Raw genomic sequence first — 20,285 nt, forward strand, 5'->3', positions numbered from 1 at the left:
TTGAAAAATTGAGAAATTCAATACATTACAAACGTTTGCTTTCTCTTTTCTTTCTTTTACTTTTACCAGACTGAGACACAGAAACGCGTGGCCGGTTAAGCTAGTATTTAAAATAAAATTTTATTTTAAAAATTAAAAAAAAACTTTAATTGTTAAATGAACTAAAAAGTAAAATTTTGGAGTGCATTTTGAGGAATTTACAAGAAATTTATTTTAATATAAACTAAAACGTAAAAAATAAAATTATATTTTAAAAACTATAAAACACTCTTTAATTGTTGAATAAACTAAAAGTAAAAACATAATATTTAAGTAGTAAGTTAAACAGCGACAGAACTAATTACAACTATGTATAACGAGATTTTTTAATACATAAGCTTTAAATAAGTAATAAACAAAACATATGTCAATGAAAATGAAAAGAAGCGTGGGGCGCTCTCTTTTTAATTTTCATAATGACCTTGTCCTAACGAATAAACATTAGTGGTTGAAAATCTAAGAACTGACCTTAGAAATTACGAGCTGTAAATAAATGAAACCAAGCCTTTTCCTGTGTGTTTTACTCTTATTAATTTAAGTGTGCAGTCTACCTCTCCTTCCAGTCGTAGATATTAAGGATATGTGCGTTTCAAATAAATACTGAGGATCTTGTGACGACTTAAATATTATTTTATTACCTTTCAAAACTTTTAAAAACCTTATTACTTAACAATTCGGGCCAAAAAAAAACATTAAAAAGTATCTGCAAAATATTTTAGGTAATTTGAACTAAATCCAAAGTGCGTTAATATTGCCAAAGGTTAAGTTAAAACAATTATGAGAAGTATAATTTTTATCCAGGTATATAGCCTTCGTAATACAAACATATAACAAAATAGCCTACACGTAGCCAAATGTATGAGTCGTATTAAATTCATCTTTCAAATATTTACGTAGAATATTAAATTATAAAATCAAAGTAAATTAAAAAAGATTGCTTTTAGCTAGCTATAAAACGCATGTTACAAACCAATTCATGGCAAATAACGACTCGTGTGAGTAATGGCCAATAAAACTGACATGTTAATGGATGCGCGCGTAGTGGGATTGCTCTGACAAACACGGCTGAAATGGAAGGGCTGTGGGATTTACTACCCGTACATGCTTCAAAAACATGCCACTAAAGTAACATAATTCTTATTTTTAAAGTACACTGCACGTTCAGGAATAAAACTGACAAACAAGCAGACATGCGACTCTTGTGAAATCAGTTAGGTCATGGAAAGTTAATCGACAACATAGAAAAATAAAACCAAGCACGAATCCCTGACAAAACACAAAATATAAACCGAAAAAGAATTTAGCTTTAAGTAAGGTGGTCGAATATGAATTTATAAAATTAAAGTACATTTTACACTAACCCACCATCTGTTTGCGTAACATTGTATCAGTAGGGTGTTTATATACAAGTCGCCTAGAAGACAGCCTTGTAGTGCATAAGAATTACTTTGCACATCTCAAAACTTTATTAAATTGTTATGTTTCCCTTGTGAAGATCATTAAGAGTTATGTTTTTCTGCGTTGATCATTGTCTAGAATATCTCGCAAGATACTAGGTAGGTATATGAATATTCTGCTCTTAGGCGCATTAAGGCATATTTAAGGTCTCAGAAGAGACTAACACAATTTCTTATATTGTACATACGTGGAGAAGGAACGTGAAAGATACCCAATGAATTTATGTCATAAACGTAAGCTAATCATTTTCCCCTGATTTCTAGGCACAACCTTTTAGTTGCTGGGCGATCAATTTCAAAATTGCTGTTTGATTATATTTATATCATAATAAAAATAAAACAATGGGAAAGTGGTCACCATGCGCGTTAGGGATAGGAAATTTTTAGGGTAGGCCTACACAAATAAAAGTGTGCAATTATGTAAGTGTTCAGGCGAGTGAATATTATCTGATAGTATAAGAATGTGTGCTCATGTACTTTAGTGCGCGAGTATGCGAGTGTACTCAAACATGCCCACGAGCACTGCTGCTTCAGTTTCTTTTTTTTTATAAGTAATTTGATTTTTAAAGTACGATACATAAATTCGCCTTCAATGAAGTACACGGTGGAGGTTCACAATTACAAGCCAATATGGAGTGTTACCGTTGTCTGACTACTTTATTCGTCACTACCCCTCTCTTATTATCGACCGCCCCACTCCTGAGTGTTGCACTTTTCATTTTTCGTTACGCCCTGGTCTCGACTTACCCAAACGACTGTAAAGAGGTTTCACTTCAAATACAAATTGTTCGTAAATTAATTCACTCATAATATGGGCGTAGTAAGTATGACGAATGTCAGGCATAAATATATTTTCCATTAATTTACGGTCTCTCTCCTACATTTTTCTCCCATATTTTTCACGTATGAACTATATCATATTCACAAAGTTAGTGCCGGAGTCACAAAACAGCAACAGCGCGACGCGGGGTTGCCGAGACAAAAGCAAACTATCGCGGATTTTACCCGCAAGACAACAGAAAATAAACAACTGCACATGAAATGTTTCTTGCCGTTGCATAGGCAACCAATCATACGACATCCATAAAAATTTATCAGCATAGATGTCACTGTGCGTGAATACGTTACAGAGATAAAGATAAACCTTAAATAATAATAGCATTACAAATGCAACAGTTTGAACATCTTTCAAATGTAAATATTTCTTACACGCGCACTTCAGTAACGCCGCGCCCGCCAACGCGATGGAAATAGAACACGAGTTTCCAGCCGGGCGGACTGTCACCATCCGCCATTTTTTTTGCTCTGACGTCGTAGACAGTGTCGGACGTGGGGAAGCCTACAACTCACGTAGTTTCGGTTCCCTACCACGTTCGTGCAACTTCGGATTTCTATCAAAAATTGAAATTAAAAAAAAAATCGAAGGGTTAGGTTAGGTTAGATCAGTCACAACATGCTTGTTTTCATTGAAAACTTCTGATTTAGCGGCTGAAGTGGCGTTAGTACCAAAACGCAAAACTTCGGAAATCTTCGGAAATTCTTGCAGGGAACCGAAACTACGTTAGATGTAGGCTTCCCGTCGGACGTGGCTGGTTTCGAGATGTTCGCGCCGGAAAGCCGTCGCGCCATTGCGATCCCAGCACGACACGAGACGTGGACTCGCCCCGTGGAGCGCCGGTACCTTTCTGCGACGCCTCGAAGCTGCCGTGGACTCCCACCGCGGCCACGTGGGGCACCAGCCGGTACCTCCGGATGGGCGCCGCGCTGTTCACCATGTCCGCGGCCAGCCGGAAGGCCTGCTCCTCCTGCACGCTGCCGGCGTCGAACAAGCCGCCTGGAACCGTCCACTCCCCAGCTCTCACTCCACAGTTCCTTTCATTCATGTTATCTCTGGAACCGTCCACTCCCAGCTCTTACTCCACAGTTCCTTTCATTCATGTTATCTCTGGAACCGTCCACTACCCAGCTCTCACTCCACAGTTCCTTTCATTCATGTTATCTCTGGAACCGTCCACTCCCAGCTCTCACTCCACAGTTCCTTTCATTCATGTTATCTCTGGAACCGTCCACTCCCAGCTCTCACTCCACAGTTACTTTCATGCATGTTATCTCTGGAACCGTCCACTCCCCAGCTCTCACTCCACAGTTCCTTTCATTCATGTTATCTCTGGAACCGTCCACTCCCAGCTCTCACTCCACAGTTCCTTTCATTCATGTTATCTCTGGAACCGTCCACTACCCAGCTCTCACTCCACAGTTCCTTTCATTCATGTTATCTCTGGAACCGTCCACTCCCCAGCTCTCACTCCACAGTTCCTTTCATTCATGTTATCTCTGGAACCGTCCACTCCCAGCTCTCACTCCACAGTTCCTTTCATTCATGTTATCTCTGGAACCGTCCACTCCCAGCTCTCACTCCACAGTTCCTTTCATTCATGTTATCTCTGGAACCGTCCACTCCCCAGCTCTCACTCCCACGGTTCAACACGGGAAGCCTACGATGTACATTCTGTATATTGCACAGACCCGAATACTCACGTTGGCAAGCCTTCTTCCAACAGACGAGAGAGCCAAACGCCCGATCATGCATCTTTGGTTGTTTTTTTTTGGTTCATTGTAAATTAATAAATATACAATTCATGATAACTAATGGTCAATTAGGTTAGGTTAGCTACATTATAAATACTTACTTTAAAACATTGTGGACGGTTGATTTGGTTAGGATAGCTACATTAAAGTTACTGTGAAATCATGTAAACGGTTTCCTAGCCCTGGATAGCTACATATTAAAAAGTTATTTGCTAAGCAACCATAAAATGATTTTACAGTATTTTTAATATAGCTATACTTACCTAATATAACCAACCATCCACAATGTTTTAAAGTAGCCTATTTATAATGTAGATAACCAATCCTAATCGACCGCAAAATTTAATGCCACACCGGTTTATACAATGAGATAGAACGGAAAAAAAAATTGGTTGTCTGTAAAGTCGGTTTACGGACGATAGTTTAACGTGACAACGTCATAACAAAACATTGATGAAATGATTTCATACTTTTATGAATAAAATTGAATCATTGTTATTGAATTATCACTATTTTGTATGGATACAAAGAAGGAGTGAAATGAATAATACAATTTAATTGATAAATTTACTTTTATTTGCACTCATTAATTCAAATATATTTATTACTTTAACGAAGAGATCATTTTAACTATAACTTTTATACATGTTTGCTATTTAACTTCTTCCAATCTGTGTTATTCTGTTAAGGATAGGACGATGATAGGAAAAGTAGGAAACGAATGGGAGTGTTTCAAGTTTAATGTGCCTCGAAAAAGTCAAATCGATGGTTGTTCCAATCGAGTGGAAGAGAGATAGATGCGGTGCAAGCGTACAGTGAGCGTAACGGGACACAGCGTAACGGGACAATGTGCGTAACGGGACACTTTTTCGTGCGTGCAGCCTGCGTTCATCGATTTATTAGACGTCACGTCAAAAAGCGAGCATGAACTTCGGGGAACTTCGGGTGTGGCTCTCTCGTCTGTGAAAATGTGAAAAGAAGTCTTGCCAACGTGAGTATTCGGGTCTGTGCAATACAGAATGTACATCGTAGGCTTCCCGTTCAACACAGTTCCTTTCATTCATGTTATCTCTGGAATCGGTCACTAATGATTCTCACACTACCAACCTCACAGCATAAATTCATTTAGTTTTGCTCCAAATTATTACAGGATATGGGTTATAATATAATTATTCGGGTTAAATCTAAGTCTCTTTAATACATTTAAGAAGTTTCAATAAAATATCGTATAATTAATATTACAGTGTCTTGGTGTGCATGACATAAAAATCAAGAAATCTTACAAGACCTCGGAAGTTGGTGTATGTTGGTGGCTTGGAATAATGTTAGGTTAACCAAGTTGTTTCACAATACATGCCCATCTTTGGCTCGTAAAATCGCGATATTATTTTACATTAATTCCCATCCAATGCAATACACACAAATTGGCTTTATTTGAAGTGGTAGCCAAAAACACCGCAAATATGCAAATAGGGATGTACCACTAACCAAAGCCTTCAGAATCAACTGGTATATTCAAACACACATAGGCATGCAAAAATTAACATAAAAGTTTGTATTTAAAAATAAACGTTTACCGAGGTCTCCCGATTATTTTACATTTAGGTTCTACAGATTATTTAATAGCTATCCATCCTTTTTATTATTCTAAATATACATATTAGACAGGCATATGCAAAACACAACGTTCTTTTAACAAGAGCGATTAAGAAAAGACCTCAAACTGACGGTGTAATTGTTTTTGTTTCGCACATTTAAAAAAAAAGTGTTAAGTGGTTTCCTCAACACTTAAATGCGGAACGCTCTGTCTTCTTCCTCACGAGGTGAGTGGTCGCAGAGATAAGTAGGGACTGGAAAAAATCGCGGTTTCAATGACCACTAGGATAGACTCCACGATTCTCTATGCACTCGGGCAACTATCACCTGGTCATTGGCTACCGACTCGGGACACATGTTTACTGCGATTCTTATGATTCGATACTTATTTTGTTGAGTGTTTGCCATTGGCTCAGAGTCCTTCAGGTAAATTGCGGTCCAATCACTGACGCAGCATTAAGCTAAACGAGTTTGGATTCCAGCCTGTCTTGAAAGGAATCCGCGAATTTTTCCGGTCTCTAGCGATAAGCTGCCTCGTGTGAAAGAAGCCTACACATATCGCGTCACAGTTTCACTGAGAGACCCGCCCTCAAGCAGAACGAACACACTCCCAAGAGAGATCTCTTACCTATGCGCACGGGTTCCTTTTGCTCCCTCACCGCAGCACATGACAGGCATGACAGGATTATTGCTACGAGCACGAGCATGTTTGTTGGAACTGAGCTTGATTAAAACATCTGAAAGAAGAAAAAAAACAATCTATGAATATCTAAAATTGGCATTAGATAGTTTTTGATATGTTAACATCTTAGCCCTCGGTATACGGTATTTGGTAGCAGCAATTTTCTGAATGGAACAGAAGTCGCATTGAAAAGGAAACGTGTAACCACGGTACTGCCATCTGTGGCGGATGCTTCCTTTGTCTTCATGGTAATGGCTATTGCACTGTTGATATATTATTCGTCTCTGTTAAAATTTACCCGGGGCGTTAAATATGAAAATGTGTCGTTTTTCAAGTAAATGTCCCACAGACTTTAAACTCGACAGTGATATTCCTTATATCACATGGCCATCAACTGTGAACGAGGTTTTCCGAAAATTAGCTTCCAATGGTGATTTAGCCAGGGCAACGCCGGGTACTTAAGCTACATTTACACAAAAGTGTACAGACTGCAGTTGAATTGGCCAAGCAACAGGCAATCGTTATTTCTCCACTAAAGGGAGCGATACAAACCCTTCAGAGACCACAGGGTTGAAGGAAAGAACGAAAGCGACTCGTTTTTCTCACAAAAGTCTGCATCGGGAATTATGTGAGGAACTTCACAGCTGTTCGGAAGGTCAACAAATTTGGCTGACATTCTTTAATATGCTATTTTCAGGGATCCTGTACGCTATAGGAACCTTATAATGAACCCTTTAAAACTATTGTAACATTTTTTTTTTTTTACAAAAACCGTATGTTAACAAACCTACATCAGCCTGTTTGTTCCTGATGATGGGAATAGATGTCAGTTTCCGAAACGTCGCAACTGCTTGTCTTAGGAAGCCTGTGTTGGTCTGTTGTGTTGTTTCGTTGGGTACGTTATTTTTATCTAAGGTGCCCTTTTTTTTATGTGTAGTGCCCTTGTTGCAACTGTCTGTTCATTGCCAGCCCACTGAGTCTGTCTGTGCCATGTTTATTTTTTTCCCCTGACTAATTCTAACTTCGGTAACGAGCGAATTCGCGTGTTTCCATGTTGCAAATACACTTATAATACGAAACTCTGACACGAAATTGAACGTAGAATTCCTTTAAAATTAATTAATTGAGCGTGATAAACACACACGCAATTCGACTATCAAATATTTTGATAAGAAGACCGAAAATTTAAACTACTTACGGGAACGGCATCCGATGGAAGTGAAAAAGCTTGAAAAAAAAAAAAAAACAACTAAAACCCTGTTTTGGACTTGATTTTCGACAAGGAATTGCATTAAAATACTTCCCAGCTTGTTAAGATTAATTAAACAGTTAACGTTACGAGGTTTCCCTCTGGGTTCATGCTATCCGCCGCAGGGGGCAGCGCCGTGGCTGCACGACACTGCTGCCCCCCCAAGGGCGTAGCCAGGGGGAGGGGTTAGGGGTTCAAACCCCCGCCCCCCCCCTTAGCACCAAATCTTTAATTAATTTCTTATTCATCACTCAAACAAATTTCATATTAAAATTAATAAAATTTTTACCAATACAATATTTAAATTTAAGAATCGAAAACTGCTAAAATAGCATTATTTTACACCTTAAAATCCAAATTTTCCCGGGGGGAGGACCCCCGGACCACCCAGCTTTAATACGTGGGGGGGGGGGGGGCATGCTTCTGAACACCCCCCATACACAAATCCTGGCTACGCCACTGCTGCCCCCCAGATGCAGTTACAGCGACGACCCCCCCTCGACGGGAAGACGGCACGGTGGCGGGAGGCCAGCTCACACAGAGCTGCAGGCAGAGCTGCAGGCGGCGGCCAGGAATAGACCCGGTGCTGGCACGCGCGCCCGGCCCCCGTGTTCCCCGGGCCAAGAGCTCCCGTGGCGCAAGCCCCGTGGACGTGGAGCGACGAACCCTCCTCCCGTCCCTTGTCCTTCCCCGTGTCACTGCGCAGCGCAGTCGGGTCCCGGTTTCTTGGCAGTACACGCGCGCCACACGGCGTCTCAAGTCTTAACTGTCAAGTAACAAGTCTGTACAGAAGGGACGGTCGGCTCGTTGCATGAAGAAACTCCACAAGTCAAAAATTGTTACATCAAAAGTTTAAAAAAAAAAAAAAAAAATTGGTTGTCTGTAAAGTCGGTTTACGGACGATAGTTTAACGTGACTACGTCTTAACAAAACATTGATGAAATGATTGTATACTTTTATGAATAAAATTAAATAATTTTTATTTTAATAATAAAAGAATAAATACTTGGAATTATAATAGTAATCAGATTTTTAAAATGCAAGAATAATTAACCTTTATTGCCGAAATTGTTGTTGTAATAAGCAATGAAAACCACATTAACTTTTCACTTCACTTTATAAACAGTCGACGAAACAGTTCACGTGTAGATGACTTGTAATTAATTTTAAAAACTGGAGTTTAGCTATAAAGTTTAAATATAATTATGAACACGTTTTCATATAAATAAACTGTAATAAAATATCTATCATCAATTATATGAATCACCATAATTTTTTAGTCAATTGAAACATAACCTATTATTACTACACTCGCCGACAGCGTAACCGAACAATGAGCGTAACGGAACACAGCGTAACGGAGCAATAAGCGTAACGGGACACAGCGTAACGGAACAATGTGTGTAACGGAACACTTTTTCGTGCGTGCAGCCGGCGTTCATCGATTTATTAGACGTTGTCACGTCAAAAAAGTATTTTACTAATCGCCAGTGATGTGTGAACATCAAAACTCGGTAACGAGCAAATTAATGGACAGTAAATATAACGCGAAATTCTTTTAAAATAATAATAATAATGTTTAGCGTGATAAATAAAATTCTCTTTTTAAATACATGTCCGCCCGCCGCTCGAATTCGCTGCCTGAATTTTAAACGTTGCTTGCCACAATCACGCGCAGATGGCAGCACGAAAACGAACGATGAAAATTGTAAACTATTAGAAACGGCTACGATAAAAGGAAAAAAAAAAATGCTTGAAAAAAATCCAAAACCCCGGCTTTGGACCTGATTTTCTACAAGGAATTTTATTAAAATACTGCCCACCTTTTTGAAAAATTACAAACAGTTAATAATATAAAGTTTCTGCACTTTTTAGAAGTTACACTTCTAAGGCATTACTTAAATATTAACCTGGAACCTTTTAAAACACATAAGTACTATAACACTATGTATATGTTTTTGCTTAAATGACTGAAATCAGGATGTAAATACTTATTACCAACAAACCTTACCTTATTAAACTGATTCAACATTATTATTGAAAGATATTGTATTATTATATTGAAAAAGTAAAAAAAAAAAAAAAATCCTAATGAAGATTTTTGAACTGCGTTAAAAATTCGCCCCTTGAATTTTACAGGCTCGCGCTTTGTGGCTGTACTACCGAGCCTATTAGGATATTGCAAGGAGAGTATTTATTATAATATTTGTGATGCCAATTTTCTTACGTATTTTTGTAATTAATTTTTACTGTGACTATTTTAGTTTACCAAATATATTCTAGGGTAGTTTCATTATCATTAAGTTTCATTTGACACACCGTTTCGTTTAGAATGTTCTCTAATGTTTACGAAAGTGACTATACACAGGTTTATGTCGCTACACGTGGGTCCGCCATATTGACGACTTCGGCACTGTTGTTACACATTTCCGTTCCATGCAACTTCCGTTCCATTCACGAAATCACGCCTACCAAATACAGTATACCGGAGCTAAGGAGTTTACACATGAAAAAAAAAATACAAAGGGGAAGACTATGGTTGATGGGTAGCCGACCTACGTAACGCAGTTGGAATGCACGCCGACTTATGGCTAAACGGGTATTGGTTTCGAGTCCCGAGTAGGGATAGAGTTTTAGTTTGTGAATGCCCAAATAACTCACAACAATTATTGTCACTGACACTGAAATTGTCAAAACATAAATTAACAACATTACGAATCGGTCATTAAAATATAATAAATAAGGGCCAGATGCTGGCCTTCTATAAAGAGGTCCGGGTTGGATTCCCGGTGGGGTCGAACAAGAATTCTTTGCAAGTGGGAAACGTGGTGGACGTTGAAGTGATCCGGCGGTTTTTTTTTTTCGGGGTGCTCCCGTTCCTCCTCCCTTATCTGATTCAATGCTCCATTCTCGTTGCCTCATATGACCGACATTGACAAGAAGTTAAGCTCTTATGAAATATGGATTTTCCCCGGCGTCTTAAATTCATCTTTAATTTTTCTTTTAAATTTTGAGGTATTAACCAGAATTTTGGTCATGTACAGTAATACACAACTCACATATTTGTGAGATTTCATACCTAGTAACAATCATGCCTATATTTACAGGTTGTCCACATTCTGGAAAGTCGGGGAACTTGAAATTGGTCAGGGAAAGTCATAGAATTTACTTTAAACCTTGGAAAAGTCATGCAAATTCCTCAATGGTATAGTAATTTCGGAAATGTCATGCTACGCTATGCCATCACCCAGAATTTGAACACAATTTTTTTTTTCAGATGGTGTTTTTGTGCATAGTCGTACATAATGTAAAATGGCGTATGCAATGTTCTGTTTGAACTAGAGGCTCGCTTGTCTGTGTCGTTCAGAAAATTGCACAATTGTTAAAATATTGTTTAAAAATTCGCCAGGGAAATTTGTCGTTTTGGTCATGAAAAGTCGTGGAAAAGTCAGGGATATTTTTGAACAAATTTGTGTGGACACACTGATTTAGTAAACTACCTCAGATTTCGAGGTTGAGCCACAACGAAGTTGTAAAATGTACTAATTAGTACTAATGGTAGTGTTGGTAGTCGTACTCGTAGTAGTAGCAGTAGAAGAAGAGGAAGAAGAAGATTGGTACGATCTACCACTGCGATGCAACTAAACCTTGAAAGCTAAGATATTTTTTTTTATTTAATGGCTGTGAAAGCGTGCAACTTATTATACTGTAACAGATTAGAGATAGCAACATACAGAAGGAAATAAATGCAATGTAATACATTTTTGTAAATGTTATTTAACATTTAAAGAAAATAAATCCTTCACAACTGTATGTTTTTTTTTCCATACAGATATGGTAGGCTATATTTATTATGGATTTTACTTTTTTCTTTAATAACTCTAGGAGAATTAACATGGACTTATAGGGAATTTACAGAACAAATGTGCAGGTTAATAACTTAAATTAAGTTTTTAGGCGCGTTAGCATAAATTTTCTGGAGGATGAGTATTTTACGGGGGTGACAAACTCTCATTATCATGATTTTTTTTACAATGTTTTGTCTGAAAATAGATTATAAATGAAGTCAGCTAACAACAAAAAGGTTACAAAGTCATGTTTAATCTTCCTTATGTATATAAAAGAGTGTCGGGCCAACAATAAAGTCCTTTGAACAAAGAAAAATATTTAGTTTTGAGCCTAAAGTACCAAAGGTCTAAAGCTACGTAACATCATTCATATATATTTGCAGATATTTTAAACACGGAAATGCAAACTTTTTATCCATTCAATTCAAGATTTAAAAAATATTTGTTAAGCGTATTAAAATTTACTATTAATTAACAAAGGCGCACATATTTTCTCAGATCCAAGCGCCCATTTTTTTTCTACAGTTAGAATGGTCAAATTTACTATATACTATTTACGTCCATCTAATGACACGAATTGACATCTAACTAGAAATAATTTTAACTTTCTCACAAGAAGCCTCTGAAAATGAATAACTTCGTGCTCACATGCCAATAAAAGTTAAGCATTACTCTGCGCTTTTGTTTTCCTTTGGGGAAAAAAACGAGACGTATAAAATACCCACCTGTTGTGAAGATTTATTTTATTTATAAAACGCTTTTACAAAGGATTTTTTTTATTTTGACAGCAAAAATTCATCTCGTGTCGCAACAAGCTACAAATATTGCCATTGACAAGTACTACGTTAGGCTCTATTCTTAGTTTGGGGCTATATTATGTTTCTACGCTAGTCGCTAGATTCTTCCCCTACTCTCTTAGAGTGAATTACTGAACAATAAGGCCGCTACTATTGAACGGTTAAGACGGTGCTACTAAACATGTAAGAAGAAGCCAGCCCTCGGAGAGAAATTTCATGGGGCTAGTAGTCTGAGTGTCAATGCTTCACAGGATGACGTACTAATGGTCACTGTTGCGTTTCTTGCGTGTGCTTTTTAAGATCAAAATTTTGATTGTGTGACGATAAAATTGAAAAAAAAAAATTGTTGGGTCTGTGTCGGGACACACGGACGTTGTTGGTTTAACGTGAAACGTCTGTCAGCAAGTCGCTCTTAGTGTAGTGGATTGAAATGAAAACGAGACATTGACTGCGTACCAAAACATTTAATTTGAAACTAGTTCTGGATGGTGCTTTCTTCACTCAACATGTCCACTGGCACAGGCCCAACAGCGGTATTAAGTGCTCGCGGAATCGACGTCCTTCACCGAGTGCGCCGTTGCAGCTGTGCGACGCTCCAGAAGACAGTCTCGCTCGGCGCCGGACACTGGGTGCCTGTGTGTGGCCCGTGGCCTCCTCCTCTTGCCGACCATAGGCTGGCTCTTGCACGGGCTTAACCTGGCATATTGTGTTTCAATACTTTTTTTTATAGGCTTACTCTACATTTTAAAATATAAATATTGTCCAAAATACGCTATTTTTGAGTTAAATCGATCGCTCTAAATAATCTCTATGCACAAACACTCGAATCTCCGCGCTGTCACGTCTGAGTCGCGAGCTGCACTGAGTAGAAAGAAGCGAGAGCACCGGTTGTGACCAGTCTGCGCGGTTCCCCCTCATCAACAATCCGCCCGCCCGCGACGCGAACTCAAGGTCGTATCAGCGAGCTGACTGTGTACGTTAAATAATGACACCGCGCTTACGTCTCTAAGACTAATGGTTAGGGAATTATTAAGGTAAGACGATTTAGACCTTTTCGTTGCGGTACGAATGTCTATTTTGGTACCCGTGTGTTTCGTTGTGATTTTAAAGACGTTTAACGTCATAAATGCATAAAAAGAAGTTATGAGGCATTGCGAATTCAGAGACGAGAAACAAGAAAAAGGTACTTTAATTGGCTAAACTAGGTGCAAGGTACCTAGCAGCTCGACATTCACCTTATGTTACATCAACTACCTCTTGTACACAGATGTTCTCGTGTAGCTACTGATGATGTCGGCCAACTAGTAATGTTTGGAGTGTTCAACTCTACCACAACGACCGCTGGACACAGCGACTTAATTTTTTTTTAGACGCCAGCAAATTACAGGAGTCGCGATTTTGGGAGTTCTGCCAAGGAATTCGTTGGTTAATTAAGAAGCATGTCCAAAGGGAACAAAAGCAGCACACCGTTAATCATCCTTTACGCCGGTGTTTCAGTTGCCAGATTCTATTTTGTGATTTTCTCTAGATCATTTATTCACATGTTTAATTGTGATCAATTTACTCAGTGAGTTCATGAGAGATCTGTATTATTCACTCTAAGAAAAGAGCTCGAAAGAATTTTCAGCTAAAAACGCTTCCAAAGTTTTAGCTCCAGGTCAGAAACTCTTGTTTAGCCACAACAAGCGGGAATTTAGCCCACAGTATTATATTATTAATTATTCATTTACTTACTTAAATAAATATATATTTTAAAATATTTTACTATAGATTTTATTAGAAGCTATTGGAAACGAATTTCCCAAGTAATTTCTGCAGCAATAAGGAGTGGTATACATTTATTTTAGAACCATTACTCCCGATTAGTATGTTCTTAAGTATCAATTTGTTCGGAAGATGTCATCTATTCAAATTAAATATCACTAACAAACCGTAGGTACCAATGTTTTGTAAGTAGGCACTAAACGAACACGACTAAAGTGGACATTCCGCAAATTTTTAATTTCCAAGGCATTGCTCAACTCAGCGTAGAGGTACATTTTGTAAAGTAGAGGATTATTGGAAATAAGTGGGATGAATAAACCAAATATTTTATCTGTATGTATAATTAACATCAAGTTATTTTCTGAAGAATGCATTGAAATAAAATAAGCATTTTTTTTTACCTGAAAACGTTTTATTTAATAAATAGAATATTTAATATCAATCTACCATTTGAGCCATAAATTTATTTACTGTATTTTTATTGTTCTGCGATAATGATCGGATGAACGATGAGTTATCAATGCAGTGACGAAATCGCATCAAGAACAAATTAATTTCGCTTTAAGGATTGTTTTTATCAGAATCTCACCTAGAGAGTACGGTAATTACCATTACAAAGCGTTTTCCCGCCCAGTACGGTCAAATGTTTCGTTCTCGCCAATAATAAGATATAAGTTACTTTATTTATATATTTTTTCCAGTTTAAAATGTTGCCCATAAACTTCTTTTCCCGTATAAAACGGTGTATTTTAAAGTTGAAAACCATTATTTGTTAGTATATAACGGGTTACGTATTTAATTATGTAGAAATACGAATTTTGTGATGTGTAAGGTTTCTTTCAAAGACGTTTTCAATCTTATAGTCTTTATCAGCAGCGCATTCATATTTGGTTAAGTTGATTACTGTATAGAGTACTCTCGCACAGTCCAATATCGATATCGATAGCTCGCCGATTGCATGCAACGCACACGCTCTGTCTCGTGCCGAGTGGGGAAGCCTTCTTTTCACAGACGAGAGAGCCAAACGCCCGATCGTGCATCTTCCGTATTTTTTGTTCATTGTAACTAATATTAAAAATTTGGGAATAGGTACATTTATTTTGTGCTACAAAAAATCCCCGCCGCCATATTTTTCGTTGGCCGTGTGTCCGTGAATGTTTATTTTAGACATCTCATCATAACTAATGGTCAATAAGGTTAGGTTAGCTACATTATAAATACTTTAAAACATTGTGGACGGTTGATTTGGTTAGGATAGCTACATTAAAGATACTGTGAAATCATGTAAACGGTTTCCTAGCGCTGGATAGCTACATATTAAATAGTTATTTGCTAAGCAACCATAAAATGATTTTACAGTATTTTTAATGTAGCTATACTTACCTAATATAACCATACATCCACAATGTTTTAAAGTATTTATAATGTTGCTAACCTACTGAATAATTCTTTAAATTACTTCTAGCTAATTTTAATAATGACATCTTATAAGTTAAACCCGCGCATTTGGAGAATAAATACCCGCGAATTTTTTTTTCCATCCAAATAAATACACCTGTTGTGGTACGGAAAAAAAATCGAGCATGAACTTCGGTAAACTTCGGGTGTGGCTCTCTCGTCTGTGAAAATAAGGCTTCCCATGCCGAGTGAACTACTCTTAATAGCCCGCATTCTTTCGTGGTTAGTCTGTACAACAACGATGGAATGGCGAGATTTCACCAAGAATAATTATATTATGCTTAAAGGTTTTGTTTTATAAAAATCTCACCTAGACAGTGACCTACTTGTTTCGAAGGTCAAGTGTACAAAGTTTCAACTCAATCGGATGAACGATGCGTGAGCGTATATAAGACGAACACACAAACATTCATTTTTATAGGCTATATAAGAAGAAGATTAAATAAATATGACCAAATGCGGAAACTAACAGATTATATTCTGTTTGATTGTGCTTTTCTTTGAGTATGTGATGTTTGTTTTATAGAATGTTGAATATAAATTATCATGCGTATTATTATATTTCTATCGAATCCGGATTAAAGCTATTTTTTTACTACTACATATTTACCTTCAGAGAAGAATTCTTATAGTTGTAAGTAGCTTTAATATTACATGCTTAGGTTAGTCACTTTAAAGATTGTCAACCAATACTGCCCATGTGATTTACAAGAATGATTTTCAAAATGTATCTGTAAACTACTGAAAATGTTTTAATAGAAGTGGAATCAGGTGCATTTTTTTCAAGAGTGAAATAACTTTTGAGCAAATGTGTATATCAATACGCTGTGTGCAGATACATGAATTATCAAAAGGAGTAGGTACTTATTTTTCCGAGGCACTATTAGGCCTACTCACAGGATAACTGATCCCAGGTTCCTTTATTTCAAAGAATCTTACTAATTTACACCAGCGAATTAAAAGTTAGGGTGGGATTATTTGTAACTATACTTGTTCTACGTTTCTCAAACCAAATTGACTCTTATTTATTGCCATTTTTCCACTTGGTGGTGAAGAAACAGTCTGCGTTGAAAATTTTGCTGTGGCTGTTTGATTGTGAGATTGTTTGTGTTCTCTTTTGAAGAATCGTTAACGTGGGAAAAGTTTATGTTACACCATGCTCCCTATTTTATTCATTTCGTCAATAATCGTATCTGCAGGAGTGACGCTGAATACGGGTGGTCGGGACGCCCACAAGCAAACGGGTCAGCTGAGCGAGCTAACAGGCCTTTAACCCTGACAGCGAAACGCTTGCAGATCGATGTGTCCCTGTTGAGGATTAGGCCTCTCCATCTCGCACTTTCAAATGTTAATACCGCTTGCAATAAAGATACCGTGCTCATTTATTTTGGTTTCACGTGGCACATGACATGGCTGTTGCTTAATACAATTTCTTGGACGTACGCCATTGCAGTTTTGCAGTTTGGCATGAGAAAAAATTACAAATAAAGAGATGAACATAAACTCAAAGAAAAAATAATTCTAAATCAGCTTTTGTAAAACAGATAAATCCAACTATTAACTTAAAAAAACATATTATAGACAACACAACGACGACAGCGCAGACGAACACATTTGAACTTAAATGTCATCAGACAACTTCAAGAATACCGTGGAAGAAATTTAGTTATGAAAAAAATAATAACAGCACAGATGGACTCGGTGGACTAATAGCGACGAGACAGTTTCAACAATAACAGTAAATGTAAGCTGACAACAAAACCTGGAAAACGCAACAAGTATACGAACACAAAGATGAAGATAAACAGATATTAACACAACGACAACATCAAAAAAACACGGTGAGTTTACTGTAACAAAGCAGTTGCGACGTTTTGAGAACTGGCATCTGCCCCCGTCACTAGGCACAAACAGCCTGTGAATCTTTGTGAATCAGTGTATTTGTGCCTTGATGACGGGAAAAGATTCAAATTTCCAAAAACGTCTCAACTGTTTTGTCATGGACAACCTACTGTATTTGTCGGTGATGTTGTATTGTCCAAATTGTCTGTTTATCTTCATCTTTGTGTTCGTATATTTGCTACGTTGTTAAAATGTTCCTGTCTGTATTTACTGATATCGTTGAATCTGACTTGATGTAATCTTTTGGACATACGCCATTGCTAAGCACATGTATGTCTGTAGAAGAAAACTACAAAAAACCAAAATACAAAAACACAAACTAAGCAAAAATTGCTGTTGTCAACAGGATATATACACCACATAATATTCCATAACAGGAATATGGTCAACAAACAAAGAAAAACAAAGAAAAATGGACTAAGAGAACGAAAAAAAACCTACAAATGATGAATTGAACCCCCAAAAAATTCAGCACAACAGCTGAAACGAGACAAAAAAAAACAACAAAACGAAAATACGAAACAAACACAATAGTTTTCCAAAACAGAAACAAGCCAGCACAACAGTTGGAACGAGACAAAAACACAACAAAACGAAAAGACGAAACAAACAGAATAGTTTTCCGAAACTTACATCAAGTCATGCACTCCCATTGCACAAATCTTTCAAAGATAATATCGTTGAATCTGTCTCGACTTTGTTAGCCCTCTGTGTTCGTCTGTGCTGTTATTATTTTTTTCATGACTAAATTCCTTCCACGGAGTTCATGTACTCTCTGATAGGCCTAGTTTGAATATGTTAGTCTGTGCTGTCGTCGTTTTGCTGTCCACAATACCTGTTCAGGTTCATCGTTGGGTTTATCTGTTTGAAATCAGCTGATTTAGGCTTGTCTTCTGCGGGGTTTATGTTTGAACTTTTTGTTTTTATATCTTATTTTGCATTTATAATTTTTTCCCGTGACAAACTGCAATAGCGTATGTCTAAGAAGTTGTATTAAGCCAAAGCTATGTCCTATGCCATCTGAAACCAAAATAGCACGGTAGCTTTATTGCAAGGGGATGAACATTTGTAAGGAAGTTTGTCATCTTTGAAGTTAGAAAAATGGAAATTGGTGTTTAGGCTTCTGTTTGTAAATAAAAATCAGTTGTATCAGCGTTTTTGGTAATTCATCAGAAATGTAGATTAAATACTTTCCCATGGGGCACACGGCTAGTCTTAAAATAAATGTTAATAAAATAATAAACCTTCCTTTATGAAATATGAGGCTTTAAATTTTTATCTTTAAATTTCATTTCTCTGAAGGAAAAAAAAAACTGACCACGGGAAGCAAAGATTCGCCCCTACATTGCTCTACGTTCACTTTCAGCGTACAATATATTGCTATTAAAAATGCAAGGTCCACAGCATGTGTAGTGATGATGCCTTGATGAGCTGCCCGCTTGTTGCTCAAGTTGCTGAGCTCTCGGTGCTCAGAAGGTCTTCCGTGATTGCAAACACAGATGAAACCTTTCTTGGAAAAAGGGAAGGAAATATTACCATGAACAAGCATACAGCAAGGGCTAACAGCTGATTGGATGGGCATGCGCAGTTTAAAATCCATCACGAGTGCAAGAAGCAAAACTTCACAGGTAGTGGTAAGAGAAAATACAAGAAAGTGTGTGCTAATATGCGAGTTGCGTGTATGTGCGAGGGCGTATGTATGCGAGTTCGTATAATGTGCAAGTGCGCAAGTATGCGAGTTCGCGTATACGCAAGTGTAAGATAGTGTAAACATGCCATCGAGTACCCACTCCCTCCACTCTCACCAACATTGAACATCTTACTCCAAATCATTTAACCCTTCGTTTCCCTCTTCCGAGTGTTAGACTTTCTTTACATTACGACGAAGTCATTTACCTCGATTAACCGTAGCTGCTGTAAAGAAGTTTCACTTAAATATCACAATGATGACACCGAATAAGGTTTTTCTCGTGGTCGTTAAGACGGTGTGGTCATGTTGAAGAGAGAAGAGGGGGGAGAGGTAGCTATATCCCTGGGGCCCATGCACCAGGTGGCCCGGTTGTTTTTTTCAAGAGTTTTAATTCTTGGGTTTACCGTGATAAGACGAAAAATACAGTACTATTGTTAATAACATTCGTAGGAAGCCTTATAAATGATGAGATACATGCGGATCTTGTTTTACAGTTCTGGCCACGGTAACATTTATACCCTCTAGATTTTTTTTTTAACTGTGATGATTTAAATAGTTGTAAATTAAATAATAATTATTTTCACCACGGCCCTCAGTTTCCGTGGACGACCCTGGTGCTGTCCATACCTGGGCCGCAGCGGCCGCCATCCTTCGCGCCCTGCAGTGCTGTGTCCTGGTCTGCAGTAGCTCCGCCGATGGCTGGCTCGGTCACGGATAGCCGCGCGCTGCCAGCGAGAGCCTCGCTTGCCGACGGCTCGGCTGTAGGCAGCCCACTGCGTCACGTGGTCGAGTGCGGTGGAGGCGCTCGCCGCGCTCCTGGCGGCCGGGCGCCCGAACCACCGCGGCGTCTCCCTCCTCTCCCCTTCCCACCCTTCTCCTCGTCCGCGGGGACGCACCACAACGCCAAAATACCACAACGCCGAAATGCCAAATTGACCACAACGCCGACAGCTAGAAAACTGCTGTGTACCACAACGCCGAATTACCACAACACCGAAATACACTAACGCCGAAAAATGTCATTGCAGGACTGCCACAAAGGTTAGGTTAGACTAGGTTAGGTTAGACTAGGTTAGGTTAGACTAGGCTAGGTTAGGATAGGCTAGGTTAAGTTAGGTTAGGTTATATTACGCTAGGTTAGGTTATGTTGGGTAAGGATAGGTTTGATTGTGGTATTTCGGCGTTAAGGTACATTTAAGAAACGCACACAAATT

General features: G+C 38.2%; 1 protein-coding gene across 2 annotated transcripts in view; it reads right to left on the minus strand.

Annotated features, from left to right (window-relative positions):
• The window catches only part of LOC134542294 (glutamate receptor ionotropic, kainate 2-like), a 73,809-nt gene extending 53,888 nt beyond the window's left edge, over positions 1-19,921 (minus strand). The window contains exons 1-3 of one of the 2 annotated variants that reach the window (XM_063386444.1): positions 19,699-19,921; positions 6,310-6,418; positions 3,178-3,330 (exon numbers count right to left, since the gene is read on the minus strand). In XM_063386444.1, coding sequence (XP_063242514.1) covers positions 3,178-3,330; positions 6,310-6,388 — 232 coding nt within the window. In that variant the 5' untranslated portion in view covers positions 6,389-6,418; positions 19,699-19,921. The remainder of the gene's footprint in view (positions 1-3,177; positions 3,331-6,309; positions 6,419-19,698) is intronic. The other variant, XM_063386443.1, reaches the window with a different exon arrangement.
• Between the last annotated feature and the right edge of the window lie 364 nt (positions 19,922-20,285).

This window comes from Bacillus rossius (assembly GCF_032445375.1).
Source record: "Bacillus rossius redtenbacheri isolate Brsri chromosome 4 unlocalized genomic scaffold, Brsri_v3 Brsri_v3_scf4_2, whole genome shotgun sequence".
NCBI lineage: Eukaryota > Metazoa > Arthropoda > Insecta > Phasmatodea > Bacillidae > Bacillus > Bacillus rossius.